We start from the raw sequence: 22130 nt of genomic DNA on the forward strand, positions 1-22130 counted from the left end.
AGGATAAGTATGGAGAGAGATTAGACTCAATAATAATTCACGCAAAAGACACGATGTACACATGCGTAGCCAAATTCACGTACGTAAAATATTTATTTATACTTACAAAAACAATTCACATGCACAAAATAAAAATACATTTTCATAAAATACGTTTCACAAATGCAAAACACCATTTGCAAATATATAAGAGTGTACAAGAAGTTTTGAATGTTTAAAATTCACGAGTTCATCCTGAATGAGAATGTGCAAATCCTCTCTCACGTACGACTCACCCTGAATACGAGTGTGTGCATTTTTAAGACTTTCCTGTCAGCACACACCTCCCACGTGAGTCACTCGTGCCCTGTAGCCAATAAGATGCGAGCTTACTGTTCAACCAATCACAACTCCCGGGAATGACCGAAGCGCTTCACTGTGCGCACCATTTGCGCAGTCTGACTGAATTAACGGAGATGATCCTCTAAGAAGACGAATACTCCTCTATTTAGCATGGCAGGTGAAGAGCGGGATGCGCTCTAACACAAGCACTTTTCTATTGAGTTACTGAAAATACACTCAGATTCTACTATAAAAAGCGTATACACAAACTAGTAGGAAACAGTATTGACTTACAGGAGTATCCGCCATGTTGGTTAGAGGAAGAGACTGCACAAAAGGAGCGCAGAGTGGTTGACATCGAGTACAGCTCTCATCTGACAGGCTGAGAGGTACGAGTTGCCTGTTTCTGGCAGGAAAGTCTCAAAATGCACACACTCGTATTCAGGGTGAGTCGTACGTGAGAGAGGATTTGCAAATTCTCATTCAGGATGAACTCGTGAATTTTAAACATTCAAAACTTTTTGTACACTCTTATATATTTGCAAATGGTGTTTTGCATTTGTGAAACGTATTTTATGAAAATGTATTTTTATTTTGTGCATGTGAATTGTTTTTGTAAGTATAAATAAATATTTTACGTACGTGAATTTGGCTACGCATGTGTACATCGTGTCTTTTGCGTGAATTATTATTGAGTCTAATCTCTCTCCATAGATAAGATGAAAAACAAAAACAGAGTAGTCACGCACAGTAAAATTAGGCAATGTAGAAAATGCATATAAGTCTAAAAGATGAATATAAACGAATTTCTACCACAGTCTCAAATCCTTTGACATACGCGACAAGTCACTGGACAAACTGGTAACAATGTTTGATGTCCACATGGAGGTAAGCGGTCAGCTGGTAAGCGCGAAAAGGAACGGCGTCATACCACCCTGTAGCATTCTTTTTAAAGACAAAATACAGCCATACGTTCTTCTAACTACATAATTCATATTCTCCACAAATATATATATATAGGGCTACGTTTTCAGAATGAGCCTGTTGCATTTTTTAGGTTATGAAAAGTTTAACTTCATATTATTAGTCAGTTTGATTGATGTAAGTTGAGATGACTGGAAAATTTCATTTGATTCAACTCAAAAATTTAAAACAGCAAGCATGTTTTTACAATGTCGAATGCAAGGATTCACACTATAATGGTGTGAAAGTTAACTTGATCCAATTCCAAAATTTAAAACGAGTAGATTTGTTTTATTGTTGAAAGCAAATATTCACACTATAAAAGTGTTAAAGGGTTTTATTTGGGAACTTATTGGGCTAATCAACAGTATAGTGTGTCATACTATTGGGTCGTATGCTTATCTTTTAATGAAACCTTTTACAGGTCATGTTCAAATTATTCAATATTTCAAACTGTAAAAAATGTTATGACAACAGTTATTTTTATGTTGCTATAACTTATTTTAATAGTTTAACTTAGTTTAAGTTTAACTTAATTTTTTGAGTCAGTTTGATTGATGTAAGTTGAGCTGACTAGAAAAGTTAATTTGATTCAGCTAAAAAATTTAAGGCAGCAAGATTTTCTTACAGTGTTGCTATGGGGGAAAACACTTCAAAATTCCCAGTTTCTCTGAATTTACTAGTAAAATGTTAACATTTTTTTATATACCGGTCTTATGACATTTCTCCCCAATTTCTCTTCTTTAATCTAATGTTTTCCTTTGTTATGATTCCTAAATTAGGGTTATTTCACCAAATATTCATTTCTTAACTCCTCTCAACTCAAAACATTGGTAATCTGTTATCTAAAAATGAACAATAACATGTCTGAAAAGCACAGAATTATTAAACAATGACAAAGATTTGGTGTTTATTACATAATATGTCCAAAATCTGCATTTATTTTTGGGATTGTAGCCAGCACTCAGGACCATTGTTATGTTCCCATATTATTCATATTATTATTATTATCATTTTTGTCCATATCAGTCTGAACATTCCCTGCCAGTAACTTTGTGCCTTAACTTTTTAGTAAGGTACATGTTTGATTTTAACCTCTGCAAACAGAATGCTTTTTGGGAGCTCTGCAGATTTATTTTTTGAATGCATATTTATCATGTATTTAGTTTTAAATGTCGGGTTATGAGGCAACACAATCTCACTGCAATTCGTAATTATTAATATACTATTTGACGTTAGTATTTGTATGATTCCTTGCTATCTCGTTCGTACATTTTGATATAGTCTATCCAGTGTATAATATATAGGGTTTGTGGGTGGAGTTAGGGTGTGGTCAGAGGCATTTTTGTACGAATGAGATTGTATGAATTTATTTATACATTACTAATTGGCCGAAAAATGTTACGTTGTAAAGAAAATGATGAAAAATGTATCATTTTCATGATCTCATTTTATTATCATATAATTATCTCATTTTGTTTAAAATATATATAAAACAAATAAATGAATTAACATTTGGACTTTCTTTTCCACCGCCCCGGTAAAGCCATGGTGAGTTTTACTGACTCTTCCATCCATGAGAATACTAGATGATTTCTTTTTTCCTCTGTGAAAGTTATGTTTCATGCAATGGCATGTTGGGAAAAGACGATAAGAAACGAATCTAAAGTAAACGAGAGCCATTTACTATGCAAATGTGTACAGTGCTGCATGCTAATGCTTTATCTGCATCTGCAACATAATGGCTTCAAATGGAGTTCAAATGGAATTGTGGGTATTACTTGTGCAGGACAGTATTTTGAGAGAAATGCAACACTGCATGCATTTTATTCCATTTGCATCGTCAGATTAAAGAAACACTATGTGATTTTCGGGAACTAGATGTGTAAAGAGAATTTAAGTTTTCTTTTGTAAAATAAATTTGAATGTAAAAAAGTCTTGTGATGTTTTTATTTGTTTGACACAGTCTTTTGTCTTTAGTCAGTATAATAATTTATATAGGCTAATGTAATTAGCAGTGACTATCTATCATTTTTGGACGACACAGTGGCTCAGTGGTTAGCACCCACGGTCGCCTCACAGCAAGAACGCAGCTGGTTCGAGTATTAGCTGTGCCGGTTGGCATTGTGGAGTTTACATGTTCTTCCCGTGTTGGTGTGGGTTTCCTCTGGATGCTCCGGTTTCCCCCACAGCCCAAAGATATAGGTGAATTAAATGAACTAAATTGGCCAAAGTAGTTTTTTTTTCTTCCATTAACAATGTTTAAACAGTAACAGAAAGGCATTAATACTTTATAGAATTACACAAAAGAATGAGATAACAATCAATTTACATGCATTCACAATCTTTCCATCTTCATTAATAAAAATAATATAACATATATAAACAAATAAAATAACCAAAATTAACAAAAAATAAATAATAAAGAAAAATATGTAGCAGGGGAGTTAAAGTTCTCAAAATACGAAACCAAAACCCTCTAATGATGAATGTAAACGTCTTGCTTTTTGGCTTTTCATATCTCTTAATGTCCTCAAATATAACACAAATTCTTCTTTAAACACCACTAATCTTTTTGAAAAATGTACATTTATGAATATAGAATTTTAATAATAATAACAAATTATATAAGACATCTTTTTATCTTTAAGTATTAGCCCAAACTTAATAATGTCCCATGGGAAGACAAGTCTTACAGATATTTTCTGTTGTATCCAAACTAATACTTTGAAATAAAATGTTTATACCTCATAAATTGGCCGTAGTGTATGTGGGTGGATGAGCATCAGGGGCAGACCTAACCAAAAAGCGAGGTAAGCAGCTGCTTAGGGCCCTGGGGAATTATGGGGGCCCCAAGCAATGACAAGAAGACTGTATTAATCATAGTTCTTTTATAAAAGTTCTTTCATAAGTTGTAAAATCTGTATATAACTGTTAAAATTTTAATGTTATTAATTATTTTTAAAACCAGGAGTACTCTACTTGCACTACATTTTATAGCAAGTAATAGTTCTTGAGTCTGATTTTTTAGCACTGCACTGTATGTCCTCAGTTTCACGAATAAGAAATCATAGCGCCATCTTATGGACTGATTTATATAGTATATCTTCGCAAATAAACCATTTCCCAGCTCACATTAAGCATTTACTAATTTTATTAGGCGACTTTATTTCGTAATGTGTTACTTAAACAGTATATTTGTAATATATTGCTGATAAGTAATAACTTATATATAAAATTAGCAAAAGGAAACATATAGGCTAAGCCTTTTCACGTCTTTAATTTATTAACACTCTCTTCTAATTATTTTACATTCTGTATTTTTTTCTGAAGGCAAAATGCTAAATGCATTTACCTCAACCCATAAAGCACAATTCTGAAACACAGATTTCAGTTTGACAGTAACAGACGTAACACAGTTTGAGTCTGATTACGCTTCTGGATTAGCGTCAGGCTCTTGTGAGGTGCTGGTTTTGACCGTCGTCTCATTCAGAGCTCGGTTCTGCTTCTCTCGCTCCAGAGCTTTCTCCATCTCCGTGTAATAATCCAGGGCTTTCCGCACTGGATCGATGATGTGTTGCTGGAAGGTAAATATAAAAGCAATATTAAACCCATTTAATAGCTAACGTTAAGTGGCTCCGCTCCATGATGTAGGCCTACCTACACTGTTAAAAATATCTGTTAATATTCCGTATTTTGTGATTCACTGGTGTTTGCGGTTTATTCACGGTTGTAAATTGCATTTTGGGAGTTTAACCTCTGCTCTGTCTACTTTGGGCTTTTATTGACATTTTAGTAGTTTGAGACAAGATGTTATTTAAGAAATAGAGAACTACGTTTGTAAAACAACAGAAAATGTACTCGCAGGTCATTACCAGGTTTTGTACTGTAATTTGCAACACCAACCCAGGCAATATATTACTTCACATTATTAAAAATATTAACGAAAGTCAATTTTTCTAACGTTTCAACATAAAAAGCTTTTGGGGGAAGATCAAGTTCCCATAATGCATTTCAAAAGCATTAATGCAGTCATTCACTGAGTGAAATAACTTTCATTCACTGCAAATTCAATCAACAAGACAAAATTTCATAGTTATAATTCATAGTTCAAACTAGTATTGTGTGTAAGTTCGCCAAAGTTTTCCTAAATGACAAATTTACTATAGTAACATAGTAATAATATAGTGTGTTTTTGAAGCATACTATAGTAAAATGCTTGCTTGAATGAATGTGTTGTCCTATAGGTGCTATGATAACACAATAACTATGAAATTAAAACACATTACACAATAGGCCTACTGTAATTTCTACAACTAGCCTGTGTATAGGGTATATTATACACGTACACCTCAATTTACTGTCAAACTAAAGTACAGTATAGTACAATATATTTTACAGTTAATCAGTTCACAACAGTTAATACTACAGTATGCTGTAGCATTCATTAGCAAAGTGTTGTGAATACTATACTATACTATACTATACTATACTATTATATTTACTGTACAATACACTTCACTATAGTATGGTTCAAAAACACTATGGTATTTTTTCATGTGTAATCATTTTCCTCTCAGAAACTGCTCACCTCCAGACAGGGGAAGAGATTGGCCAGTTCGATGAAGAGAGGGAAGAGAACGAAGCGGATGAATCCAGTCTGAGAAGAAGGTTTGGTCACTTTGTCTCGATCCATAAATGGGGTGACAGGAAGACCCTCCAACTTCTCCATATCACTCTACACATTTTTTTTTACATTAGATAACAATAAGATAATATTAACTCAAATACACCGAAACAACCATTGAGAATGATTGGAAAATAATAAATATTCCATTAAAAAGATATAATTTTATCTAATAGTGGGTGCATACTATATTTTATTTATGCGAATGAGGATAGGAACTCAAATAAGTCAGGGAGGGAGAATGCTAGTGTGGTTCTAGTTAGATTATGTGTGAAAAACAAGGATTGATAATGTAAATATTGTGATACTAACAGCTGTCTGAGTTATTTTTGGTTGATTGCAATCCATTATATACACTACCTTTCTATCGAAGTCATCTGACATTAGCAAGATTAATTTGTTCTAACAGTTTGACTGTGAAAAACTGAGTTTTTGTCATATTTTATTACCATTTTCTGAACTATAGCGAATATACTGTGTAAACTTGAGAAATGTTTAACTGTATATTTACCTGGTTGAAGAACTCCTGGAGCAGACAGTCCAGCCACGGCTCGGCCACATCCATGGGTCTGGCCTCATTGGATATATCACTGACTTTAATCATGATCATCATCAACTGAGAAACAAACACTGAAGGCTAATCATCATCTACAACAGCCATAAAACACTGAATGCTTTTAGCAGCTGAAATAGATTTAAAATGGATTTGTCCATCTTTTTAAAAAAAGCATTAGTAAACAGTAACTGTTTTGTTTTGTTTGTTTGTTTTTTTATTGTTAAAAAAACAAAAAAATTGTCGTCATGGCTTTTTGTCATATTACTTTACAGTGAGTTGAAGTGAGGGTGGAAGTATATTGAATATTCTTCTGAACAAGAGCAGTATAATGGACAGTCTTTTTACTTCACTACTGTTATTCCAATTTTTAAGTACACTGTAAAAAATTATATGACAAAAAGTCATGACAACTAATGCTTTTGTTACTTTAATTTTCATCCGTTAATCAGATTTCACATACAAAGTTTAGCTTAATATTTTTAACCAGTTTGAATGATGCAAGTTGACATGAAGTTCAGATGGTTCCACAACAACAAAAATGGTTCAGTTGAATAGTATTTTGTTTTAGGAATCTTTTGCTTCACGTTTTCCCTAAACAAAATATTGCATTTTTACATTTTTATTTCTACAAGGAATTTTAATTATACCTGAATATTAAACCTTTAAATTAAACATTATTCATTGATAAAGGGATAGTTCTCCAAAAAAAGGTTTCTTCACCATTATATTCACACTCAAGTGGTTAATAACTTGTATGAGTTTATTTCTTCTGTTGAACTAAACAAGATATTCTGATATGTTTTTCTATGTTGGAACAGCCATTGACATCCAGAGTAGGAACAAAAAATATCATGGAAGTCAATGGCCGCTGCTTTCCAACATTCTTCCAATATTCTTCAAGTGGAGGATAAGTAAATGGTGAAAGAATTTTTGAGCACCTTTTTTTTATAATTTTTATAAAGAACTTTAAAATCCATTTTGAGAACTTTAAGCAACTTTTACTTTGAACTCTGAAGTGCAGTAAAAACAATTACTTTTGTACTTTACCTCAAGCAAAATTGAAAAGGAGGACTTTATACTATTAGTGGAGTAATATATATTAGCATATCTCTACATTCACTCAAGAGCTTGAACCTCATCCACCACTGGTTGTCAGAGTGTTGCTATGTTGTAGCAATCATTTAACAACAGCCTGACAACCTTGTATTTCAAACAAGCATCATGGCTTTTGTGGGTTTGATCATATTCCATCCTCACCACATCTCTGTGATCTTTGTTGCCAAAGTCAAACACAGGTAGAATGGCTTTGAACTTGTTGAGGATGTCTGTATGTCTGGACATATCAGTAGCAAGAATACACCTGCAGGGAAGAAAAGTAATGTTAAGTGAGTTTTGATCTAAGTTTTAATTTAATATGCACATGTTAGTTAAGATTAAAGTTAAGTAAATGATATACTGTACTTAATTATGCCCTCTCTTATTCTTTTGTATTGCTCTGTCGACAAGTTTCGGAAAATGTTGCTTTCACTCTGAAAAACAATTAACATTGGTATCGAATACAGTATTGTTTATTTATTTTGCATATTAATCTAAAAAGAGCTGAAATCATTGTGCAGTCTGTTATAAATGGTTGAATTAATTAATGTTTTATTATATATATATATATATATATATATATATATATATATATATATATATATATATACATACATACACACACACACACACACAATTGAATATAAAATTATTGGTTAATTGGATCCATCAATCCATCCATCCATCCAACCATCCATCCACCCACTCACCCACCCATCCATCCATTCAACCATCTATCCATCTATCCATCCATTCATACATCCATCAAACCATCCATCCAACTCTTTATCCATCCATAAATACATCTAACCATCCATCCATCCATCCAGCCAGCCAACCAACCATCCATCCAACTAACTCAAAAATCCATCCAAGTCTATATATCCATCCATCCATCCATCTATACATACAATCATGCATCTATCAATCCATTCATCTATTCAACCATCCATCCATCCATCCCCCATCCATTCATACATTCATCTAACCATCCATCCAACCATTCATCCATTCAACCAACCAACCATCCAACTAACTCAAAAATGCATCCATTCATCTATCCATCAATCCATCCATTTAACCATCCATCCATCCATTCAACCATCCATCCATCCATCCTTCATCCAACTAACCATACATCCATCCATCCATCCCTCCATCTAACCATGCATCCATCTAACCATACATCCATTCAATCAACCATCCATCCATCTAACTCAAAAAATAAACAAATATACAAGAGAAGTTGAAAAAATTACCAGTCTTGTGTGTCTATAAAGTTTTTTGTGCACACTATTTTCTTAATAGAAAATGTGGTTGTCTCTAATGACAATTTGTTTATATGAATCACCTTAAAAGCTTGCTATTGTAATTGTTATCTAGAGCAAGACGTTTACCTTTTCCAGGATTTCGAAGGCTACAGCGCAGTGGTGATTTTCCAGTGGGGAGATATCATTGTATCTTAGAGCAAGTTCAGTTCGTGCATTAATCTGAAATGGGACATTGTGTCATCATTTGTTCAATATACTGTATTATTAAACAGCAGCAGGACCAGTCAAAGTCCTTCTCACCTGGTAGGCATTGTTGTATCCCGTGTGATCCAAATCGTGACAGACAGCCGAGGTCAACATGATGAGGAGATCAATGCTGTCAATCTTGCTTCTGAGATCTGTTAGCCATATCAGCCCATACATCTGACAAACAAATGGACCCAGATATTAGTGGTCAGAATGTTTTATTTATTTATTTTTTTACTTTGAACTAACTAACTAAAAAGCTAAAAGTTGGTGCCAAAAACCAAGTTCATGCAGCACTAATATAGTACATGCAATTTGTGCATGCATTTGAAAACGTAACATTCTGTAATTATTTTAGTTAATGTTTAAGGCCATTTGGCAATTTCCGACACCATAGGCATCCTTCATCTTCTCATTAGTGACCAGTGTTGGGGGTAAAGTAATAATATATTACTTTTCTAAGTAACAAGTAAATAAATGCATTACTTAAAAAAGTAGTAATATTTGAGTTACTTTTAAAAAAAAATTATGTGAGTTACTTTTTATTTTAATTAATTAGAAGAAAAGGCAAAAGGGATTATCTCAATGATCCGGGATTTAACCCTCTAAGGGACTAATTATGAAATCACATCTAAAAAAAATCTCCTCCTCATCCTCAACTTTGTCTTGATGCAATGCTGTCACTACCATCCCTACCTTCAGTAATTGGTACAGGTTTTCCTCTCTGTCCTTCGTTAAACTTACTAACATTAACCTAGAACACAGACATAGAAACTCTTACACTGCCTCATAGTACTGAACAACATTGACAGCTATACACAGGACTTATGTATCCCTAAATGCACTTTGTCATTTTTACATGACGCACAGTTTTTGTGTTTCTGAGTTATTGTTTTTCTAAAATGTGGATAGAAAAATTACACAAATCTTTAGAAAACATCCTAAAATGTACAATATATTTTATTTCGATTTTTATAGATTTTATAGTTAAAAATGAACTCAGCATCTTGCCTTATGTGTGCTGATGTCTCATTTAGTTCCTGTTTTCCAATTATTTCCAATCATTTTTTGGCTAAAGGAGATGTCATGTGACATTACTAAGATTTAATTTTATTGGTTAAATATCATTAGTGCTTTTAAAAATTGAGTTTTCTTAATGTCCTTTGATGATGCCCTATAGAGGGTTAACATAACTAATAAGACAAAAAGTACAATATTAGCAAGCACATTGCTTTAAAGTTTCATTAATGTTGGATAGCATGTATATACATGTATAGCTCGGAGATCAGGAATTTCTAAGAAGATAATATATACAGTATCCTAAATTTGTTTTTATAGGTAAATGAAGATATAGGTTAGACAGTGCATTGTTTATTGCAGAGCTCCTCAATTTAAAAAAGGAGGGGAAAACTCTGCAAGTTCTGAAAGAGATCAAGCTTCAACAAAGGTAATGCTAAAGTAAAAGTAAAGTAGCTCATTACTTACCATGAGGGGTTGGGTGGGGGGGGGGGACTCAATATTGTAATGCATTACTTTCAAAAGTAACTTTCCCCCCAACACTGTCAGTGACTTCCAGTCTAAACAGTCCTTTGGTAGCTGCATGTAAATTGTAAAAAATGCTGGGTTCCACACAATTCCTTCATGTTGTTCCAACATAAATCAATTAAGTTAACTTAATTGTATTTACAACTTAAAGTGGATTGAAAATAAAACAATTAAATTATCCAAAAAAACTTGATCATTTTCCCACACATTTTAAATTAAATTGAACAAGCAGCAAAAGTCGTTTTTGAGTGTAACAATTTTGTCTTCTTGGAATCTTTTCACAATTTGATGAATCATGGTACTGATTATTCTAGCCAATCCCTGTAGTGAAAAAAAAAACATACAAAAATCTTGACTGCACACAGTAAAAAATGTTGGGTTCCACAAAATTCCTTCATCTTTTCCAAACACAAATAAGTTAACTTTGTTGTGGTCGCCAGTTGTGTTTTCTCCACTGGAGATTAATTCCAGTATTGTTATCGAACTACAACTCTCAGAACTCTTTACACTTATCAACTCTTGTCACAGCTGACAATAATCCAGACACTCACACACAGCTGAGACCCATGATTACTGATTACTTGGACTATATATACCATTCACTTTCACAGACACTTTGCTGAGTCTTGTTTATCTGCTAACTTTACAAAGCACGTTTTCCTTGTCTCCCAGTGTTTTTGATCTTTTGTTTGTTTACCATTTTTGATTCTTTGCCTGTTTTGACCTTGCTTTTTGAATTACTTTTATGCTCTGGTTTGTTCCTGTTTTTTGACCATTGCCTGGATGACTTCTCACTAATAAACTGCAAATGGATCTGCACGTCCGTTTTCAGCATCCAATCGTTACAATTATTTTTGTTTTTACAAAAATTAAAGTGGATTGAACATAAAGCAATTAAGTTGTCTCTTAAAAAACCCAAAGAATTATGTTGATTCAGCTCATTTTAAATGAGTAGATTGAACAAGCAGCAAAAATTATTTTTGAGTGCAGGTTAAAGAAAAGTAGAGCAGTTAAACAAACAATAGAGCACTAAAAATATATTCAAGTAAAAATAAAAGTACACTGTAAAAAATTATGTGATCTGTTAGTCCTGACAGCATATGTTTTTAGGTTAATCATGTTCTAACTTCATTTTATGTTACGCAAGCTGTTTTAAGTCAGTTTAATATAATATTAGTTTTATGTTAGTATTTTTTTGCCACTAGTTAAATTTCTGAGAAAATCTACTCGACTACAGCACTGTAAAACCCAACAGTCAACTTTATCAAATGAAATGAGTGTAGTTAACTCATAATTGACTGAAAGTTAATTCTACTCATCTGAAAAGAGTTTTGAACTCAGTGTTGAAGGTAATGAGTTAATTAAATACCGCATTACTTCAACTTAAATGGAGTAAGTTCACAGTACTCAAATAGATTAGTTTTTTTTACTCAAATGGTTTGTAGCCATCGGTTTCCTCAAACGGTTTGAGTTGCGTTAACTTATTGGGTTTTACAGTACTCCGTTTTTTGGAGTTCTCTTCATTTATTTGGTTTTACTGTGCTCAAATTGCTTCGTTTACTCAAATGGATTAAGTTCACAGTACTCATTAGGATTCGTTTTCGAACTTAAATGGTTTGAGTTACCTTTACTTTTTGGGATTTACATTGATTGATTTGATTATTTGATATTGGTTACTTTATACCACTGGAGCTAACTGACCTTCAAAAGCAAGTATGAATCACATAGAAACTGAAAAAAAAGATTCATTAAATTCACTAAATTGTTTTAAGGTAAGTGACTGCAAACAATTTATATGGGCTGAATTTAAACAAACTAAATAAGTTGAACATTACTAAATTTAATTAGTTTGTTTAAATTAGTGGTGGATGAGGAGATTCCCCCCTGAGTGCCCAGAAAAGCGCTATATAAATGTAATGAATTATTATTATTATTCAGCCCATAAATATGTTTGCAAACACTTACCTTTAAAAAATGTAAATCCAATTAATCATTTTTTCCCTACTGAAAAATCCAGCTTAAACCAGCCTAGGCTGGTTGGCTGGTTTTAGCTGGTTGACCAGCCTGGTTTTAGAGGGGTTTTGGCCATTTCCAGGCTGGTTTCCAGCCATTTCCAGCCTGGTCTTAGCTGGTCAGGCTGGAAAAGGACCAGCTAAAACCAGCTTGACCACCTAGCCAGGCTGGGAGCCCAGCCAAAACCAGCTATGTCCATCTTAAACCAGGCTGGTCAAGCTGGTTTTAGCTGGATTTAGCTGGTCATTTTCCAGCCTGACCAGCTAAGACCAGGCTGGAAAAGGCTGGTAACCAGCCTGGAAATGGCCAAAACCCCTCTAAAACCAGGCTGGTCAACCAGCTAAAACCAGCCAACCAGCCTAGGCTGGTTTAAGCTGGATTTTTCAGCAGGGTTCAGTTTATGTTTTCTCTTTTCATCGCTATAATAAAAAATAAACTGGACAGCGAATTTAATGAGACAATTAAGCGAAGGAGACTAAGGATTCCAGTACAATTACAATTGAGGTTTCGACAGCAGCAGTTTGAGTGAAATGATGGCTGTCTGGGGCCCGGAATTTATAAATCAGGCAGATGGAGAAGTGGGCAAGTGAAGGAAATCCTGAGGCTGATTGCAAACCCTCTTACCATCTGAGTGACGCAGAAGCAGTGCTTGAAGTTGTGGAAGGGGATGTTGTTGTAGCGTCTGTACACTTCATAAAGAAACTGCTGCAGCACATCCGGCTCGATGTTGAACATGGAGATGAAGTCCAGATCCGTGTACATCACCTGAAGCAGCACCATAATCTCCGCGTCCTCCCATTGCCTACCAACACAAACTCTTTCTATGAAGCTTATATAGGGGAATAAACCGGTTTTCCTATTAACCCTGTATGCAGAATAAGATCTTGTGTTAATTTGAATGCAGCAAGTCCACTTTCGGTCGCATTAATGAACACTGAGCTTCGCACTTTACTCACAAGAAGTGCTTTTGATTTGTAAACATCCAACAAGACCATTGATATTGATATGAGGGCTTTCGGGCAGATGAAAGGCTTGATCTCTGCTGTGTTCGTTCTTTATGCTTATTTTAGAAGTGCCGTGCTTTGCTTCACTAACAATTTCCTATTCATGTTTGACAGGTGCAGGACTTTGATGTGGCTACAACTGTGAAGTCCCCATGTTTCCTATTTATTTCCAAAAATAAGTCATATTTCGGCCACGTCCACTACTTTATTAAAAACATTATTACTATTATTTTTATTATTATTATTATTACGTGACTTGCCTGTAACTGCTTTAAATACATCCATACAGTTATAGGACATGCTCATTGTGTTTTTTACACTCTCTGTTTGAAATTACATTACTATTTCTCTTTATGATTCTCTATTTTCTTTTTTGAACTCTTCGTGATGTTCTATAAACAAATTTCAGGAGGAGCATGCGCAGATGTTTCAACAATCCATCAGCATTAGACCTCCACCCTCCACCACCCCGACACCTCACCTCTTAATAGCTACCTAGAGGGAGCGTTCTGGGGCCGGGCTAGACACTTTATTCGGACCCCAACATCTCTCAATTTCCCAGCAAGGGGACAACACGAGGTGGGCTGTCTTTTCCGAGCTGAGAGCCCTCTCCCTGGACAGCATGCCAAATATGCTTTATTCTTTCAAAGATCTGTAAGTGAGAACTCGTGAAAATTGCTACTTATTTATTGTATTGTATACTGATGTGTGTATTCTGTTAACCTACTGTATTCGTTTTTTCCCCCGCTTTTTTGCACAATAACAAAGATCTGAGCTATCTGAGCTAAATAATTGTATGGTAATAAGTATAAAGAAACCTAAGTATGAAAGAGTGTGTATATGCACTATTTCATATTTTTTGACAGTTATAAAAATCTGAAAACTTTTAAAAATCTTACCAGTTATCAAAAGTTGGTGTTTTAAGATACTGTCTCACTTCTTCTGATACTTCCAGAGAACTAGAGAAAGTAAATAAGAAGATTTTTGTTTACTTCTTTATATTCAATTACATATTACACTCTTCCATACATGACAGGAATATCACCTCATTTGGAGAAACTTTTCTCTGACATGCTCACACTCCTCCCGGGTTTTCCGCAGCGTTCTTTTATGGTAAAAAGGAGAGGGTTTTTGGGTTCCTTCTGACATGTCCTTAAACAAACCCAACCAGCTCAGGTGCTCCACACTCTGCAGAAAAACACAGTAGGCTATGTAGGCTAGAAATGTGTTAAGGGTTAAAAAGAAGGTTCAAGCATCAAAATAATAAAGATTTATTTCATCTTTCACATTTTAAACATGACTAAACTCAAAAAAGAACATTGTAGATTTATATTGATTAATAGGTACTGACTTTATTTAATTTAGCTCAGTGGTTAGAACTGTCACCTCAAAGCAAGAAGGTTGCTGGTTTGAGTCGTGTGGGTTTCATCTGGGTGTTCCGGTCCGCGCCCCCACCCCCACACACACACACTGTAAAGACATGCGCCTAGGTGAATTTGAATAAACTAAATTGGTCGTAGTGTATATGTGAATGAGTGTGTATGGATGTTTTCTAGTACTCGGTTGCAGCTGGAAAGGGACTCACTTTGTAAAACATGTGGGATAAGTTGGTGGTTCATTCCACTGTGGCAACCACTGATGAATAAAGGGACTAAGCTAAAGGAAAATGAATGAATGATACAAAAACAAATCATGTCAATCATATTTAGAATAATATAATTTTTAAATGACTCTAATGTATGATTTAAGTGCAGGCCCAGGAGACTAATTAATGGCAATTTCAAATCATTGTCTTTTACCACTACCAAAAAACAACTCAAATTAGTGATCACTTATTTTATACGTTGTATTTAGTACAGGTGAAAATGTTGTTTCAGTTTTACCTATATTTGTTACACTGAATGATGGTGGGAAATTACTTCACCCATGTTTATAGATTAAAAAGTTATTTGAACCTGGTTATTTGGACATCGTTTTTTTTTATATGTCATTATGTTTGATGTGGACAGCACAAATTATTATTATTTTTGTTTGTTTGTTTTTCTCAGTCGCGTTGGTGCATTTCTCACAACACTATTTACATTTGCACAACAGTTAATGCATTTCTCAAAACAATTAGTCAGTTGTGCGCATCATAGTAGCGGTTTCTTATTCCTTCTAACAAATTGCAAATGCTTGTGGACATACATCAATTGCTTTCATACGACTCTGCTGTTTTATAACATTATCAGTTGCTTTTGTCATGTCAGTCAAAATTAATTTTAAATTGTGAATGCTGAATAGTCATTGCATATAAACTAATAGTCCTCATTTCATTACTTGAGTCATTAATTACCAAAATGTTGAACGAGTTGTCAAAATCTGTCAAGCTAATTTTATAAATAAAAAGTTCATCTTTTTGTCTTCTAAACTGAATAATTTCATGAATCATTTACAGACCTACAGTATGTATGTTAAAGGTTCAGTTGTTGTTTAGTTGTGCACAGCTCTACCCAAAGGAAGTTTATGTTTGTTGTAAATAAGGGTGTATTAATTTATTTTGTACAATGCTGTGAATAAATTAGAATCCTAAAGAGCATATGCAGTAAAAATGTGAAGCATACATATTCAGTGTCTTGTATTAAGATACCTCACTAAATGCAGTGATGTCTGACTTTACTGTAGTTTTCAAATGGGTGTGCAAATAGTATATAGTGCTGTCTTGAGCATTTTCAGAAAGGGTCACCAAAATCTGACTTTTTTGCATTGGAAAAATTAACAGAGTAAACTGTCATAATGAAAACATGACAAAGCCATTTGACTATCTTGTTCATAAACAATGGTGTCAGAACTTTTCATCTTGATGACACTGACACTTTCATTGACATCAATACTTGCTTTTGAGGAATATAAAATATGAGTTTGCTATTCAGTCAGATAGATAGATTTGGTAAAATATATGATAGAGTGATAGATATTAATAAAATGACTGATAGAATGCTAGATAGGATGATAAAACGACAGGCAGACAAACAGACAGACAGACAGGCAGGCAGGCAGATAGATAGATAGATGGATGGATGGATGGATGGATGGATAGATACCTCCAGTTTCTCTCTGAAAGACTCCACCTGTCTCTTCATCTCATACACAATGGCAGGAGTCTCTGCTGCTTCTGTCAAGATTCTTTTCTCCAGACTCTGTAACCTAAGTAAATTACTAAATTTAATAGTGAAACTTTTATGTGCTGTAACAAACTTCCGAAGCCCCGCCTCTTAAAGGCATTTGAACTTCTTGTCAGTAAATCCAGAGACAGCTATTTGAAATATGCAAGACAACAGGCTGAGGGCATTTCTGATTGGATATTGTTCTGACAGCTAAAACAGATTTTCATTTGCTGGCTCAGTGGCTAGCACTGTAGAATTCAATGATGTCTGTATATTTCTAATACGCAATACGTAAAGTAACGCCTTTACCTTTTCTCCATAGAAGAGAGGTCAAATCCCAAAGCAACTGCCAGCTCTGAGCCTAAAAGAGAGAGTTCAGCATTCTAATATACAGGTTGTGTATTTGTGTGTTTCAGAAATAATAATACAGCAACTCTCTAGTATTTTGGTGGAGAATACCTATCAGCTCACTGTTGCAGTCTGCAGCGACTACCTCCAGCTTATAGCAGGAGTGAGGGCTGTTGGAGGCCAGCTGAGGGGAAATATTAATGATATTGCCTTTAGTATTGTAGAGTTTTAAGATGTCATGAGGTCCGGCCTCAGCTGCGGCTCGGAAAAGATCTGCGATGCAAACACACAGATATAAACATCATTAATTTCACTTGAAATGCTTCATACATTTCACATCTTCATAACTGAGGGGGAATAAAAACTCAAATCCTGCAGTTAAAGGGATAGTTCACCCAAAAATGAAAGTTCTGTTATCATTTTCTTATCCTCTACTTGTTTAAAACCAGTTTGAGTTACTTTCTTTTGTTGAATACAAAAGAAGATATTCTGAAGAAAGCTGAAAACCTGTATCCATTGATGTTCATAGTATAGCCTATTTGTTTTTCCTACTATGGATGTCAGTGGTTACCAGTTTTCAGCTTTCATTCATTAATTTTTTTTTCTTTCGGCTTAGTCCCTTATTCATCAGGTGTCGCCACAACGGAATGAACCGACAACTATTCCGGCAAATGTTTTATGCAGTGGATGCCAGCCGCAACCAAGTATTGGGAAACACCAATATACTCTCACATTCACACACGCACTCATACACTAAGGCCAATTTTGTATATTTAATTCAACTATAGCACATGTCTTTGGACTGTGGGGGAAACCGGAGCACCTGGAGAAAACCTACACCCACACAGGGAGAACATGCAAACTCCACACTGAAATGCTAACGGGGACTCAAACCAACACCCTTCTTGCTGTAAGGGTGACAGTGCTAACCACTGTGCCGCCTGGTTTTCAGCTTTCTTCAAAATATATTATTTTGTGTTCAACAGATGAAAAACACATCTGAAACCATTTGAAGGAGAGTAAATAGTCTGTACATTTTTGTATAACGACTTTATTAAGTTTATTAAGGTTTTACAGTAATTCTAAACCTATTACCCAAAATCTACTACCCAGACAGGTTTAGGGAAATAATCAAATAAATAACTAACAGTCATTACAAAATGTAATCTAACACAAATTCACACATTCCATAACTTCACATTTCTAAAGCTTCCATTTATTCACAAAGTTCAAAAACACCTACCAAATATCACAGAAGAAAAGGAGAATTTCTTTCTTATGGTTTTTCTCAATTGCTTTGGCTCAATTCTCCATAAAATCTTTTATTTTTCAAAACAGTAAGTTTAGCTCTCTGAACAATTAGCTTACTGTTCTCTTCAGAGTGGCATTTCTTATTGATTTAAACAAATTGCTACTGCTTTGGCACATGTGTGCAAACAGTAAGTACAATTGTCTGTAGTTTGGACAAAAAACTAATTGCAAATGGCTTGATCAAAACTGATGAGTCAATTCTTATTTAAACTGTCAAACTTTTCACAACTTCTCAATCATTTTTCATAGTGTAAGCCATCACACTCAAAACGATTTATTTAAAATATCAAACATTTGTATACACGCATATTTACACTATACATTCCTGATATTGACATTGCTTGTGATGTCTGCAATACAATTAGCATTCATCTACTTATTTTATTTATTTGTTCTAATTAGACAAGCAAGATTGTACTTTACATGTAATACATTTGTACTGTATAAATAGAAATGTTCATTCATTTTTTTTAGATGTACTACGTATGCACGCTTCTCGACAAATATCAGATTTTCTAAATCCTTAATTTCCATGGTTGACTGTCATTTAAAAAAAAAAAAACGAATCATTTTGAGCAGTGTAGCTCACACGATGACAAATACACTTTGTTTGGTGGCCTTGGCCAAATTACCAATAGTATCTGGATGCAGTCTTTATGATGCAAGCTGAGATTGTGACTCATAAATGCAAGGTCAGACACAATGCACTGAATGGAGCTAGTGAGGTCACTGTGACGGGTATGGTTAGGGGTGGGGTTAGCCCATTCAAAAGCATTGCATGCAGTTCAAATTGCATTTGCACCGAGTCTGCAGCCAGAACCCTCTCCATAATTTTGATACAATAACTAGGTTTTGAAGCATGAATAAAATTAATTTGGGGGAGTAACTACATTCTGCAGACATGCAATAAAGTGTTTTAAATCCAGCAAACAGTTTTGTGATTTGCACTTAGAGAACGATAAGTCTGTGCCAAAGCAATAGAGAAAAACTGGATTACATATGTGAGCTTTTCAAGAGCCAAACATGTTAATAAGTTTCTCAACTATAGTCCAAAGGAGAAGTGATTAATCTTTTTCCATCACAAAACAATAGAACGTCTTGCTTGTATTATCCCTAAATCAATCAATTTTCTTTCTTTATTAACAACAACAGTATCCATACACACGGAAATAAATTATTCAAAGATGATTCCTTGGATTTACTCAATTTTGTTTTACGTTAAGTGGTTATAAACAATTTATTTGGGTTGAATTTAAATAAACTAATTAAGTTGAACATTGTTAAATTTAATTTGTTTGTTTAAATTCAACACAAATAAATTGTTTGCAACAGTTTGCATGCAACACTTTTTTTCAGTGTATATTCAGTTTACAAAATCCAGGACATAAAGTACCTGCATAGTGGATAAAATAAAAAATTTTGGGGGGTGAACTATCTATTTAACATTTAAATACACAAGTGACAGTGCTGGAAATGCCATGTGTTTCCTTTAGGGTGCTGTTTGGCACTTGAAGACTGACTGACTGTCAGCACCACCTGTGACTCAAGCTGTCTAACCGAAGGATGCAGAATTATTTGTTTATGAGTCAAATTTTGTTCACCAAGTATGAATATTTAATCAATGAAAGCTCTGATCCATCTGGAGAACTGGATTCTAATATAAAAATAGAAAGATTAAAAATATGATCATCCTCTGAATATCCATCCGGGTCAACATAATGGCTCTTCATATATGGGCTCGCTGTAATTGAGAGGTCCTGATTAAAGAAGCCGGCTGCTTTCAGTGCCCTTCAGATCGAGGACAGTCCTCAAGCTTGTTTTCAGCCAAATAACGGTTAATGAGGGCAGAGAGACCAATTTGGTCATAACAAAAACTCCTTTTCTCATAAGAAACCCTATTTGATGTTCAAGCACAGATTAACAAAAGAGAATACTTATACAATCAGCATCTCTTATGGGATTGCATAATATAATAGGCTATAATATAGTATATAATCGGCTGTAATATAATAGGCTATAATATAATATAATATAAAATAATATAATATTATATTATATTATATTATATTATATTATATTATATTATATTATATTATATTATATTATATTATATTATATTATATTATATTATATTATATTATATTATATTATATTATATTATATTATATTAATTATATTATATTATATTATATTATATTATATTATATTATATTATATGTAAATTATCAGAGTAATATAATATAACAATATAATATAATAGCTTAATATAATATAATAATATAGTTTTAATTGATAATGAGTAATTTAATAAGAACCTAATGTACATTTCGCTCCAAACTTCCACGTTCATTAACTTTAAAAATACACAGCACACCAAAAACCTATAAAGTTAGATTTAGCCTACACTAAAGAAATAAACAATTAGAGATGATTCTTACCTTTAACATCTTGTGCTGGACAGTCGATAGGAAACTCAGCTTGTTCTGGTCTTCCATTTACAGTAAAATAAATGATTTTAGTTGCCATGTCAGGTAAGGATCTGCTGCACCCTCACCTTTGCTGAATGATGTGTGTACAGTGTTACATCAGTGATTCAGCAGCCTATCATTCATTCTAAATCCCGCCCCCTTTTAGTACCATCTCTAGCGGTCCACCCACTCTATCCTCAACACAATGAAACCATACTCAAGGCAAGACTCAAATAAGTTTTAGCATTATATATTTAGTATTTTAAGTGTTTTTGCAATATTATAATTTATTAAAACACAAGAATGAATAGGACATCATTTAAAACAAGAACAACATGAGATAAGTAAATTACAACAACTAAAATATTAAGATAATTATAATGCAAACAAAGTAAACTCACTCTTTATTTATTGAGTATTTAAGACATTTAAGAAGATATAAATATTTATTAAAACATAATAAATAGCATAGATATTTATTAGCAACATTAAGATAATTAATATGCAAACAAAGTGAACCTTCTCTTTATTTATTTAGTGTTTAAGAAATTTAGAAAGATGTAAATAATTTTTAAAACATAATAAATAGCACAGCACAACCTTAGTCAATGCCGTTGGGTAGATAAGTAAGTTATAACAAGTAAAATATTAAGATAATTAATAAGCAAACAACGTAAACCCACTATTTATTTATTTATTTATTTGTTTGTTAAGTATTTAAGACATTTAGAAAGATGTAAATAATTTTTAAAACATAATAAATATCACAGCACAACCCTAGTCAACGCCGTTGGGTAGATAAGTAAGTTATAACAAGTAAAATATTAAGATAATTAATAAGCAAGCTATGTAAACCCAATATTTATTTGTTTGTTTGATTATTTATTTGTTTAGTATTTAAGAAATTTAGGAAGATGTAAATATTTATTAAAACATAATAAATAGCATAACACAACCTTAGTCAATACCGTTGGGTAGATAAGAAAGTTATAACAAGTAAAATATTAAGATAATTAATAGGTAAACAACGTAAACCCACTATTTATTTATTTATTTATTCATTTATTTGTTTAGTATTTAAGAAATTTAGGAAGATGTAAATATTTTTTAAACGTAATAAATAGCACAGCACAACCTTAGTCAATACTGTTGGGTA

At 33.5% G+C, this 22130-nt stretch overlaps 1 protein-coding gene across 1 annotated transcript; it reads right to left on the reverse strand.

Annotated features, from left to right (window-relative positions):
• Positions 1-4685: 4685 nt before the first annotated feature.
• Positions 4686-21044, reverse strand: si:dkey-219c10.4 (high affinity cGMP-specific 3',5'-cyclic phosphodiesterase 9A). Its single transcript, XM_056465220.1, has 14 exons — positions 20945-21044; positions 17307-17468; positions 17157-17208; positions 16785-16887; positions 14747-14889; positions 14601-14660; positions 13322-13499; positions 9194-9316; positions 9020-9112; positions 7989-8056; positions 7785-7887; positions 6483-6587; positions 5876-6022; positions 4686-4864 (listed from the first exon to the last, which is right to left on the reverse strand). The coding sequence occupies exons 1-14, from the start codon at positions 21030-21032 to the stop codon at positions 4715-4717; spliced, it is 1575 nt and encodes a 524-aa protein (XP_056321195.1). The 5' UTR covers positions 21033-21044; the 3' UTR covers positions 4686-4714.
• Positions 21045-22130: the final 1086 nt, after the last annotated feature.

The sequence above is a fragment of the Danio aesculapii genome, chromosome 9, assembly GCF_903798145.1.
Source record: "Danio aesculapii chromosome 9, fDanAes4.1, whole genome shotgun sequence".
Taxonomy (NCBI): Eukaryota; Metazoa; Chordata; class Actinopteri; order Cypriniformes; family Danionidae; genus Danio; species Danio aesculapii.